The sequence below is a fragment of the Eurosta solidaginis genome, chromosome 5 (genome assembly GCF_040869045.1).
Source record: "Eurosta solidaginis isolate ZX-2024a chromosome 5, ASM4086904v1, whole genome shotgun sequence".
Taxonomy (NCBI): domain Eukaryota; kingdom Metazoa; phylum Arthropoda; class Insecta; order Diptera; family Tephritidae; genus Eurosta; species Eurosta solidaginis.
This window is the reverse complement of record NC_090323.1, coordinates 249,965,599-249,979,444: the sequence shown is the minus strand read 5'-3', so window position 1 is coordinate 249,979,444 and position 13,846 is coordinate 249,965,599. Positions and strand designations below refer to the sequence as shown.

At 34.3% G+C, this 13,846-nt stretch overlaps 1 protein-coding gene across 9 annotated transcripts in view; it reads right to left on the bottom strand.

The window, feature by feature from the left end:
- The window catches only part of LOC137253161 (lysosomal proton-coupled steroid conjugate and bile acid symporter SLC46A3), a 31,693-nt gene extending 18,794 nt beyond the window's left edge, over positions 1-12,899 (bottom strand). For 5 of the 9 annotated variants that reach the window (XM_067789616.1, XM_067789621.1, XM_067789633.1 and 2 more), the window contains exon 1: positions 12,715-12,893. Coding sequence is in view for 1 of the 9 variants with exons in the window: in XM_067789618.1 (XP_067645719.1) it covers positions 7,425-7,434 (10 nt within the window). In the remaining 8 variants the exon portion in view is untranslated. Of the gene's footprint in view, positions 1-7,424; positions 7,450-12,714 lie in introns of those variants that run through there. The other 4 variants (XM_067789625.1, XM_067789631.1, XM_067789617.1 and 1 more) reach the window with 4 other exon arrangements.
- Positions 12,900-13,846: the final 947 nt, after the last annotated feature.

Sequence of the window (13,846 nt, the reverse complement as noted above, 5' to 3'; positions counted from 1 at the left end):
AATAGTGGTTAGTGGTGATTCATTTTTAAATGTGTTTCCGCATGAATTTCTGAATTTAAATTGAACATTCTGAACTCGAATTCTTATAAAACTATTTATTTTCAGCAAATAAAAAACACGTATGCTTTTATCACGTACAAAATTAAAAACGTAATGAAATAAAGTAAATAAAAAGCATTGTTTCATTTTTGGCGGAATATAACAATGGTCAGTTATGATAGTATAACAGTCAAACCTGATATCTACAGTAAACTATCATTTATGACACTTTTTGATAGTTAGAGTGTCAGCACTGATCCAGGAAAAGGAATGAGAGTGAGCAGTACGGCTATATACTTAATCAGTAGGCCATGTTGGTGTACAAGAAGGAGACAAAAACTCACACGTACACGGTTATTTACATCACATTTGCGCAAGTCCCCTTAAGTTCGTGATAGAAAGTTTGTATGAGGCGCTGATCGTTAGGTTGACATTGCTGACAATCAGATGATAGTCATATGATAGTCAGTATTCTTGTAGGGACCTTAACAAACGTCACATTACGCGCATTGAAGCTGAACGGTCGTGCCTGACTCGTGAAAAGAAATTAATTAAATATACACATATAAGTGTAGTCCGCCTCTTTTATATTTTTGAAAAATAACTTTATTAAATAAAGCATTTAAACATTGTATCACAATGCGAGTGAACATTTTGTTTTCATTACAAATCAAAAGTTAGCGTGTGTGTGTAGACCGGTGGAGCAACTACCGAATTTGGAACGGCATCATACTTATGGCGAAGCTGCATGTCTGCAGCGTGTGCAATGGTAAGGGTAAAAGAAGAGATGACCACGATGGTCATCTTACAATATCTACATTTTTTTTTTTCATGTCAAAAACACATTTCAAAAATGTAAAATTCAAGTTATTTGATAAATGAAAAATAATGTGTTTTTCACATTTTAAAATGTAAAAAATACATTAATGTTTTTTCCGTGTAGATATGACTTTTTTAAATAAGTTTTTTTTTATTCGATCAGTTTCTTTCTTTTGAATTTTATATACGTATACGTTATATCTCATGCATAGACTCAAAAAGCACGAATTCTACTTATTCTTGAAGGAGGTACTTTTTTTTTTTATCAATTTATCTATGATTAATATTACAGGAATGCAATTCTGTGGCTTTTCCTAATGTTGAACATTTTGTGTACGCTTCCAGTAACAACGGCAACGAACGAGAGATCTTTTTCAACTCTCAGGCTGATTAAAAACTATTTGAGAAACACGATGAGTGAAAATCGATTGAATGGCTGTGCATCACTAAGCATCCACCGTGATCAAATTGTTACCAATTTTTTTTTGCGATATAATCTTCATAGATTCGGTACAGTTTTCATATTTGATAAATTGTGTAGTTCGAAGAAAGACTACACAGGAAAGGGACATAAATAATTTTTTTGTTTAACATATAAACCGAAAACAACAACAAGTTTAAATGCTAATAAATTTCGATTTCCAGAATAGATTTTGTTCCAGGTCCTCTGCTGAAAGATCTTTCAACGTTGGAGACGTAAGTGGTGACTTAGCTTTGTTTTTGTTATTTCGCTCATATTTTTTTGGTTATGCTGTGTTAGTATGACGAGCGCATGAAATAGACATTATTCATTTCTCTTTTCGCATAATTTTTCTAATATAGATAAAGTTGGTATTGCCAGATTCGTACAAAGGAGTACCAAAATACATTTTTTTGCTCGCGATATTAATCATGCAAAGTTATAATCAAACAACTACATTAGACAGAATAATGCCTAAATACGTAAGTTTGTAAATTATGATTTTTTTATTCTTTTGCTTAGAACATTATATTAAAAATTTAAAGAAAAACATGAAAATATTTAAAAATAATAATATCATCATTAAAATATTAATAGGTTTATATAAACGAAATAGGTCGTAAAATATATATGTTCTTTTTGATCAGAATTCTAAATTGTGGTTAAATTTAAGTTTTTAGTTTATTTAATAAATATTGTCAATTCCAAAATGACTTGCTAAACTTTTATTTTCTGATTCCTTGGCCTGATATTAGATAAGTATGGTAAGTGTTAGGGATTTCCAGGTTAGTTTTGTTTCAGTTGGAGACTACGGAAATCATGGTAGGGAGGGCGATTGTTGCAACAACACCATGCAACATGACCCATACTGAAACCAATGCGACATCAAGACATGTAAGTAATGCAGGTATCCGCTTTCTTTAAGGTATCTTTTTTCTTTTCCCTTTGCACGTTAAATAAAATAATTGTGCTGTAGTGTGAACTTACAGCGAAAGGTAGGAGCAAGAACTCCACCCCGTTAGCCGACGAGCAAGAGCCGGATTTAAAGACGTGCACCCGCTCCCTACTTTTTGCATACACTGTGCTTACTACAAAACGTTGCATGCTACATACCCTAACAGACTCCATAAACTTTCAACAAGCACACATATTTTATTGAAATCTTTAACCTCGATAGATCGTTGACAACAAATTGAATGTCTTATACTATGTTCAAACGGAAAAATAAATTGAGGCCATTTCGATTTAAATTGAGTGGTGTTCATACAACTCTATTTAGCTTACACAATAGTAATTTGATAGCTGGTTGGCTCATCTCTACAGTAACAACATATCTTTGTTGAGACTGTCAAAATGCGCGTGTTGGTATTAGGTGAATGGAATGGAATGAAAACATAAAACTTTGAAATTTTTGTGTGTTGTAAGAAAATGTGTTCAGTGTTTTGTTTTCATTTTGATTTTGCCATCTTCTTTTGACAGTCCCTACTCCAGTGAATTGAAAGACATAAAATCAGCTGATGAAATGAGCCAACCATATAGTTCAGCCATGCATAAGTGGCGTTTAAATATACTCAATAAACACACCTTACAATGTTGCAGTTGCAGGTTGAAACAATTTATTACGCAATTTTTTTTAAATTGGCAATTTATTATTACAATTTATTATATGACAAATTGCGTAATAAATTGCCCAAACAGTATAAATTGCCAATTTGGTGTGTGTTTGAACCTAGTATTATCTCGACAATTATTATTTATTACAGACGCGATATGTCTATTTCTGTGGACAGTAAGACGTTTTATTGCCACTGATAAGCAAGCTTTTTGTACTTTCTGAAGAGTCAATTAAGGATCGTTGACCTCGATTAAATCAAATGATTAACAATCTATTGTCAATGTTTTTAGTTAAAGTTTCACTTAAAATTATAATGCATATATAAGACGCCAAGTACTTATGATTATCTCTTAGATTTCAACAACTTAATAGTTCCATATACTAACTATCAGAATGTACCTATGTTCATCAATAAAAGAACTTATGATTCAAAAAACTAGTTAAAAAGTGCTTAGTTAGTAATTTTTTGTTTGTTTATTCGGCGGGGTATATACATATGTAATTATCAGCTCCACATTACGTCACTTAATTAAACGGTTTTACTTAGATTGACTTGATAGACTGGGAGGCCGGTATGTGTTTTACGAGGAAATCTTTTAAATCCCATCAGTACTTTATAGGCGATTATATCATAAAGCAAGTCACAAACTCCTCGTTGTATGTGTCAAGATTTCAATAATCACTGCAATAATACTGATACTTGTGACGCACTTTACCTTATATACTCACTGCCTTGAACTCATAACTGTTTCAAAATTAACATGTTAGACTAAATCTCTTATTTCTTTTTTTTTTTGCAAATTATTTTGTATTTAGATTGATAAGCATAATATTTGTCAATCTGTAGATTAATTAATAAATAAATAAATACGAAATGTTTTGGGTGGTTGGCTTGGAATCACGTCCTTTCCAACCTCCCACAGATCGCAACCATACTTATTGTGCATTAAATATACAGCAGCACTAATAATCAACTCCGTTTCTCGGCATCACAGTCCATCCCGACAACTAATTTAATAATATATATGCATATTTTATAATATAACTAGAATACCAGCAGACGTTGTTCTGCCCTAAATTTGGCCTATCTGCATAAATTTTAATAAGCTTTTCCGTCTGACTCTGCCCTCCCCCCCTCTTCACTTTTTCCTAATCCTTTTATTCACTCCTCCCTCCGTCTTTTTCGCTTCATCTATCTCCATATTCGTCTCATTCTATCTCTTTCTCAATCTCCTCCTTCTCTCTTTTCTCTTCTCTCAACTTCTCTCTCTTTCTTCTGCATCCCTTGTTGCCTGTCCCAGAGGGTGGTATGTATTTTATTCCAGTCCCAGTCCCAGTCCTGGTCCTAATCCCAGTCCCAGTCCGTCTCTGGATAATATATTACTCTGTACTAAAGCACTCATCAACAGCTTTCAGTTGATACCCATATTGTATAAACACTATCTAGGCATTCACTGGCCCACGTTTTGGCCTATATCTCGAGACCTTAGTCACTCAGGGGTATGAAAATTACCCTATACTAAAGCACTATCAACAATTTTCATTTCTTATCCATATTCTATAAACACTTCACTATAATATTAAAACGAAATGCAGATTTTCGTTGCTTTTGAAATTCGGCTTAAAAAGTGCACATGGAGCAACTAAAGACTCTCCTGAATTAAAAAAATTTATTTGTACCTCAAATCTCGGGCCCCCTCAGAAACCACGGGCCACCTCTCGCCGGCCCTGGTGATGTGCTATACTTGATATCATTCGCTATAATATTTTTTATTGATAAGCACGTTGTTTAATTAAACACTAACCAATTACACGGAAGTATATCCGCACCACCTGAAAATGTGAGTGCCGGTGCGTATACGTAACATTTTATTATTAAGTATAAACTAATAAAAAAAATTTGCAATAAAATAATATTGGACTATAAACTGAGATATAGCCTATCCTATATTTCAAGATAGATCAAACTACATACGGGGTGCAAAACAAATTCAAAATCGGTTCAGTAGTTTAGGGGTCCATTGGCCTCAAACATAGTGACACGTGTTTTTTATATATTAAGATTTTGCTCAATATGTATGCTTCTCTAATTTATTTTGTAATCTGTAATTATATTTAGTCTGATTAATTGTTAAATTTGTAGACTAATAAATAAAAAAATAAATAAATAAAATAAACGGTCTAGATTGATGAGGGGTGTGATGACTAGTACCTAGGACCCACCTAATTATTTTCTAGCTTTTAGTATAATTATAACTTAATATAAGTATTGTTTTCAATAAAACCGTTTAACTTAAAATTTTTATTTTAATTATTTTATTTTATAGTAATTTGCAATTCTTCGTGTTTGTTTATACTATAAAATAATAGCCGCTTTTTTTACAAGCTAGTGGAAATAAAACTCTACATAGATTACGGAATTCCATACAAAGCAACAATACAAAGTAAGCTAGTTGAGCTGGCAAACCGGTTTGCGATGAAATCGCTTAAGGAACAGTCTACCAAAAAGGGGCACTATTGTGAACGGGTGAAGGAAATGTACACACGAAAGTGCATATAAACGAAAATAAAACAAGTAAGGAAAGCTAAGTTCGGGTGTAACCGAACATTACATACACAGCAGAGAGCTTTGGTGACAAATAAGGGAAAATAACCATGTAGTAAAATGAACCTAGGGTAACCCTGGAATGTGTTTGTATGACATGGGTATCAAATGGAAAGTAATGTTGGCCGATCCCGTGATTTTTGAGGAACAATGTTATGTGTGATTGTGACCTCTCAATCACAGCGGCTTTTAACCGTGACTGTGACTGAAAAAAAACAAATACCACGCCAACAGGAATCAGTTTTGGTGATTCTATACGACAGCATGACACTGCTAATACGTCCAAAAACATCGAGAGAGGTGTCAAAGGACGCGTATTGACCTCGACAACAATAATCCGAAGGCGGAAATAAAAATTTTAGCTCTTTTAAAAAATATTAACGAAAAACCGGAAAATGACCCCGGAGTGCTCCGAAACCGGTTTGGAGACCAAAACTGGTAATTATTTACTTAAGGGTACAACTGCTAAAACTCGCCCAAAGGGAGAGTGTCAAAAGACGCGTTTTCGTCCCAGGACAACAAATCCGAAAGCGGAAATTTCAAATTTTGTTTCCGTCAAAAGATATTTCCAAAAAACCGCAAAATGGCCCCGGTGAAACCGGGGGTGGAATCCATAGTACTTTTGCGCAGAACTCCTTTCTGCATTCAGTTTTTCTTGTGGGTAGCAAAATCATCAAAATTACAACAAACACATGAAAATTTTAAATTTTGTTTGCAAATATCTCCGAAATGAAATAAAATTTCCAATTGTTTTTGACACCTCTCCCGATATTTTTGGACGAGTTTTAGCAGTTGTACCCTAAAGTAAACAATTACCCCAAAACTATATCCGCGCAAAACACTTATGTTCACAATTTTTTTTGTGGGTACACAAAATCTTCAAAATTACAACAACCACATGAAAATTTTCAATTTCTTTCGCAAATGTCTCTTGACAAACTAAAAATGGCCAGGTGGTTAAGGGCTACTGCAGTTTCACTATGTGATTCACGGTTCGAATCCCGGTGAAACCTTTGATAACATTACAAAATTGCCTGATGATGATTACGTTGGCGGTTTTCGAAATGGGTCCATCGCAATATGCCAGTAAATGTTTCTTTCTTTTCAGTTTCTCATAGAAAAACATAATAATTGAAATTCAATTATTATAAGCCGGTGTTAAGCTCATGAATTCTTAAATATAAGTATAAACTGAACATACCATTAAACAAACATACATAAATATGTAAAACTGAGCCCGAGTTTACAAAGCTTCTCATTCGCAACGAAGAATAACTTTACAAAAACAAATCTACATGGCACACAAATTAATATAGAGACAAAATGTCTCAATTGTGTTGTTAGTATAGAAATGAGAAAAACTGAATTAAGCATGAAAACAAATACCAGCAGGATGACCTAGTGGTTAAAGGCTACTGCAGTTTCACCATGTGATTCACGGTTCGAATCCCGGTGAAACCTTTGATAACATTACAAAATTGCCTGATGATGATTACGTTGGCGGTTTTCGAAATGGGTCCATCGCAATATGCCAGTAAATGTTTCTTTCTTTTCAGTTTCTCTTAGAAAAACATAATAATTGAAATTCAATTATTATAAGCCGGTGTTAAGCTCATGAATTCTTAAATATAAGTATAAACTGAACACACCATTAAACAAACATACATAAAAATTTTTATTTTACCAAATTTCACAAGGATTGGTAAATTTTTGTTCGACTTATGGCATTAAAAGTATTCTAGACAAATTAAATGAAAAAGGACGGAGCCACGCCGATTTTGAAATTTTCTTTTATTTTTGTATTTTGTTGCACCATATCATTAAATTACATTCTTTTAAAAATATTAATAATTTTCTATTCTGCGTCATAAGATCAACCCACCTACCAAGTTTCATCGCTTTATCCGTCTTTGGTAATGAATTATCGCACTTTTTCGGTTTTTCGAAATTTTCGATATCGAAAAAGTGGGCGTGGTTATAGTCCGATTTCGTTTATTTTAAATAGCAATATGAGATGAGTGGTCAGGAACCTACATACCAAATTTCATTAAGATATCTCAAGATTTATTCAAGTTATCGTGTTTACGGACAGACGGACGGACGGACGGACGAACATGGCTAAATGAATTTCTTTTTTTGCCCAGATCATTTTGATATATAGAAGTCTATATCTATTTCGATTAGTTAATGCCGTTACGGATTACCGTTATGCGGACAAAGTTAATATAGCCTGTGAGCTCTGCTCAGCTGAGTATAAAAATAACAGCGTGGCGGCAGGGCGACATATGTACATACAGACAAACACAAGCATTCCATGAACTTTGTTTTTGTAATTCTCTGGATTTGTGTCGAAAACCTACTGCGGCAGAAGTAAAAATGCCAAACTGGCTAAAACAAGTACCAATAAGCTGATTTCCTTCCACCACCTGTATGATTCTCTGAAGATGAAACTGCTTAGCCAGTTGAAGCGTTTTTTACAAGCTCGTTTGTAACCATTATTATAAGTGTATACATAGCCAGGAAACACGTGGAATCATAAAAATGCCTAAAATGAGTCTTCGAGGCGGTCCTCATTTAATTGTTTTAAATTATGGCCTTTTAAAAAGAAGTTTCATGCACGATATCTGGGGTCTTAAGCAATAAACGCCTAAGTGTCATATCAAGGGATATGCATTAGACGTTTATAAATTAGTTATATACACAAATGGCCTAATAATTGACCTAAAAGCTCAATCCTACCTATACCTGAGTCTTATGGAACAAATCTAAAATACTTTCATAGCATTTTCTTTCAAGTCGTCCAATAGGCACTGTGTTGGATAAAATTTTCGCTTCAAAAAATTGGGAAGACGCAAGTACTAGGTCTCTTTTTTTTGTTCTACCGATTTCACACAGAAACTTAATTGGAGTAGAGGCGAATCCATACCAGGTGGTGGCGAAGCGAATTCAACCACTTCGCCGTGCACAAGAATGTCAAGTTAAAAGAAAATTATAATTATTCCGATTAGCTGACATGTTATAGTACAAGGCGTTGTATGGAAAATAATTAAGAAGAAGCAATCAGCTGTTGGGATAACAACACGTGGTACTGAATAGTAAAAATAATTTATTTTGGATTGTCATTTGTTACATTTACAATAAAATCCGACCCAAGCAACACATATTATATTTTTGACTCTATTAAGGCCCGAACACATTCCACATTTGCGTCGTTTTAGCGCTGGTGTCACGTTGAAATAACACACCTTGGAAGTTTACCTGCCACAATAAACGCAAGAAAACTCAAATTTGGATTTGTCTTCATTGATTAAATTTAAAACGTAACACATTTTTTCCATGTATACAGAAGTATTTATCAAAATGAACAAAATAAAAAAAAATGATTATGGCATTTCGCATACAATTTAGAATACTGAAATAACTGATTAAAAAAACGTTAGTTTTTGAACTCTTTTGTTGTTGCTTTGACATTCCCATTGCGATGCTTGTGGATTGAGAACAAAGCTATAGAGACGTGTGTGTTCTAAGTCAGCTGCTGACACAACGTAAGCGCCAAAATGATGCAAAAGTCGAATGTGTTAGGGCCTTTAGGTATTCAATTAAGCACAATGAGATATTTAGGAATTTGTATTTTATATGGAAGTTTGAGTTCAATAAACGCTTTAATGTAAAAAAATTGACTCATTATTTCATTAACCCTCTGTGTGAGACTGCTATTATTTTTTACTATTACTTTACTCATCTTTTCATACGGGTTTTATAATAGAGCTGGATTTCGATTCGATTCAATCGATCTTTTTTTAAGAAATGTAGGATCGATTTTCTTTTTAGAATCGTTCGATTTTTTTAGCCTTCGAAGTTTTTATCATCTTTCAGCAACTGTATCTATATATTTCATATATGTGACCCGGCTTATGACTCAAAAAAGAAATTGCGAGAAACAGCAGTTTAAAGATAAACAATGCATTTCCTCAGTTTCTTAGTAGTTTTTCTTTTGCATTATGAACAGTCATGCCCAAAAACCAACCAAAAAAGGCAAAAGAGCATAAATGAGATAAGTTCGTGTGTGTATATAAAGAGCGATGTTTTTTTCAATGCAAAGCACAAACCAGTTTCTGACCGAAAAAAAATCGTGTGAGTGCTCAGATTTAAAAGCTATGCTGAGCGAGTGGGACGTGTGTCGCTTGTGAATAATGTCTGTCGAAGAAGAATTTTGCGAAGTTTTTCAAACATATTTCTGTAAAACCAAGATAATGATGATGATTCTTTCGATGATGGTGTTTAAATGAAGGTCAAATGGAAATGGATGAAAATATCATCTCCAGAACACTTCTATGCCAGTTAGGACTTTCTAGTTTTCACCACGTGAAAGAGCGTCTCAAAAACTATCGAAACCAGAAAAGAAGTGGAAACATTTTTTTTGAGTCATAAGCCACCTTTTCGTAGCCCGGGCACATATATTGATAAAAACGTGCAGAAAATATATCTGTTGTAATTTTTTATAAATTTAGCTTTATTGGCGCGTATTCACAAACCAAATAAAATCGTGTTTAAATTTTCAAAAAGCTCGACTTTTTTAAAAAAAATAAACTATGACTATACGCCATTATTATGGTGGCTCTGAGAAATATGAAGAAATTTTATCATCACCAACAATTGGCGCTTTGCCGCCTAGGAGATTTTGGCATTGCAGTTGCGCAAGTCAGCCTAGTCCTGGCTTCAATATAGCTGACACCATTCGCGAGCACCAAGGAAAAAAAACTCTTCTTGGCGGAGGTCTTCCGCTTCGTCTGTCTCCAAATACGGATGCCGGTAGGAACACTTGCTTTTCATGAATTCCCATAACAAGACCTATCGGCTGGTTCGACGAAGATGACCATAATTCTTCGGCATGACTTTTATTTTGAAAAGGCTCATGCCATCAACTCTCGATACCGCACCTGTGATGAGAGTTTAATAGAGGGTTATAGCCAAAAGTTGTTCTTCTGATTTCTAAGCTAACATTTCAGAGAAGGCAGAACTAATTGAAGAAATGTCTGCGCACAAAATTTGAATATCTGGAAAAAAACACAGAAAGCATGATATTTAGGTATCGAATACACTATCAATCTCACTCCGATGGGAGGAACCAGTGCATTACCCTATGGTACTCCTTAATCTTGCCAAACAGCCTCAGTCAACGAAACGAGAAAGAAACTGGCGAGTTTTTAGCGAACTTACTTAGTGGTAAACAATTGAGCAGCTTTCAGTTCGATTTAATCGATTACATCGATTTTTTTTTTGAGAATCGAATCGCAAAAATCGATTCTCCAAAAAATCGAATCGAATGCAGCTCTATATTATAAAGTCTTGAAATGTCTCCTATAATTTGTATTTTAGAAAGAATGGGCACAATTCTTACATATTCTCTTTCGAGAGCTTTATGATATTTTATGGGGCTTTGCACTGCTTAACTTTTCCAAAAGATCTTTAGCGATCTTGGCTACCGCTTTAGTTGCGACAATTTTGCTTTTTAATAATGCCGGTAAAAACGAGAAACCTTGGACTATCTTAAAAAAGAAAAGCTGCATACTTTTCTCAAGCAGTCCTTCGTTAACTTTGAAATTTTATAATACCTGTGGTTTCCGAAAATTTCTTTTCTTTCGCTAGACTTGAGGGTAGTCCGTTGTAATAGAGATTTCGGAAGAAATTTTAGCTGTATTTTTACTTATCGTCCATATTTCCGAAAGAGATTTGTAATTAAAACTCTTTACATGAACGCTGTGAAAATACCAGCAAACCATAATATTTAACACATGATTATATACAAAGTATGTACTGTGGAAAATAATAAAATATGCAAGGAAGACAATTGGTATAAAGTTTACAACAACTAAGGCATGACGTTGCTTAATGCGTTTGTAACACTTCAACATCGGAGGAGTGCGAGTTCAAATCCCACTCCCTGGAGAAGAGGCTTTGAATAGATTTACAAGGTATAATCGAAACAGCTGTCGCCTTGTCCGTCCTGATGTCACGTTGTTTAAACTTTTAAAATTATTACATAGGATAGAGCTGATAGAGCTTTCGAAAAAAATAACAAGTGCTTAATTTTTGACACATAAGCTGTGTTTTTTAAGCGCATATACAAATGCCCTTAAACTTTATATGGACTGCAAAGTGCATAACTTTGTCTACACATATGATATTAATGTGCATAATGTTTGTTATAAAAGGTGTGTGTATCCACTAATCTCCAAGTATTTTCGCTATTTCTCCATACTGTATATTTGCCGATGTTTGTTTAGTCGCAAATGTTTGGGATCCGCGTGGGGAAAAAAATTGGGAAATGTTATACTGTTTTCACACAGAAACTTAATGATCTCATTTCACCTTCTAATGAAATCGTAAATTTTTTGCTTTCACACAGAAGTAACTGCTCGATTAGTATGAAGGGTGAGACAGACAATCATTGCGGAACGATACAAGATGGGAGCATGGTGACATACCTACAAACAAACAAAATTCCATGTACTTGTAAATTCGATGGACAAATGTCAAAATCGTACTGCGCCGGTAGTTGATGTATCAAATCAAATAAAAAAGGTTATAATCAGCTGTTCGATGCGGCCACCTTGTTCGTTCCGCCATGCAGACAATGACATTTGCTTTGAAAACTAAGAAGCGGAAACGGAAGCGACACGCTGCCAACAGAGTTGTATTGTGCTTTTGACTTCATTAGGCATTCGATAAGCTACTAATGAAATAATAATAGATTCGAATTTTGTAGGGAAGATTGAGCTCAATAAGCGTCTTAATGTAGAAAATTGCCTTTAATATTCAATAAGCCGTCTGTGTGAAAATAGTATTACACTCTGCGCTAGTTTTCTTCACCAACTGTTGGGCATATTTTACAAAATTGTAATGACTTTTTCGTTTTGGTCACTGATGGCTATTTTTCTGCCAAGTATCGACTTATTAATTTTCTCATCTCAACTGGAGGTAAGTTTTGGGCCTGCTTTGGTTCTCAATCACTTCAAGACATCAAGTTATTATGGTCATGGAAACTTTTTAAATACAATGGATTTATTAAGTTAATTTGGTGACAATGCTATTTGATTTTGCAAATTGAGTAAATTGTAATGAAAATATTGGTTAAAATATAGATGACAATTTTTTCGAACGCAATCCACATACATATCAGGCCAAATTTTCACATATTCACACATTTCTTTAAATAATATACATAGCGTATATGTCGTATTTAAAAAACAAGTAAACTCAGTCAAAAATCGTTTTATTATTATTGTATTTTTTTCGTATAAGTTTCGAACTTTTCTGCGCCGATCCGCTGCACGCACCAGCTGTTGCACTGATCGCGGTCAAACTAAAATATAAAATTCATTCAAGTCAATTAAAAACTATTATCAACACCAGAATTCTCATATTTTTATTTATATAGATTTGACAACATCTACGTATGGAAATGTTTATAGGGTGTTTAATTAGGGCGTAGTGGTTTACAAAGGGTTGTAATGAATACTTTATAAGGAAATTTCGTTTGAGACTGCTTAACATCAAGTAGCTACGTTATTATCTACATGGAACGTTTCACATATTTGTAGTGTAAGCAATTTCTAGAAAGAATTGGGAATTGGGTCATCCTAATGGCTTAGTGGATAGAAGCATCTGCCCTAACACCAGTATGAACGTAGACGAACTTTAGCATCCGAACTCAACACACGAAAAGCTAACTGATGATGAAGTGAAATTCAAGACCCATATCGTGTGTTACGATTCGTATCGAAATCAAGTTTTCACTCAAACATTAAATCGAAATAGCTCTGAAATTGTGAGTCCGAATGACGACATATGTGAGCTAGAGAATTCGCGTATTAGTTGGTTTTATAATATATCATGGTTTGTATAAATAGTTTGGCAGATTCACATTTATAAATTGATTGAAGAGTGGATTCCGATTCCCATTAATGTTCCCATTAAATCACCCTTTATACATATAGCAAATTAGCAGCATTGTTTTATATGGCTACTAAAGAATCTGATTGTATATAAAAGCCCTGGCAAAGTTGTCGCATTCATATCCATATAAAACAGCTGATCCAACCAACCTTATGAAAATCAGTGTAATTGGTTAATGGTGCGATACCATAACGTCCTAACCATATCCATACTAGAGATATACGCCGCCGATAAACGCCGCCGCCGCCGGCGATTAGGGTCGTTTTTCGAACACCGCCGCCGAATGTCAAAAATATCGGCGGCGGCGTCCGGCTCGTTACTATATTTTCTACTCGTTTAAGACTGTTTA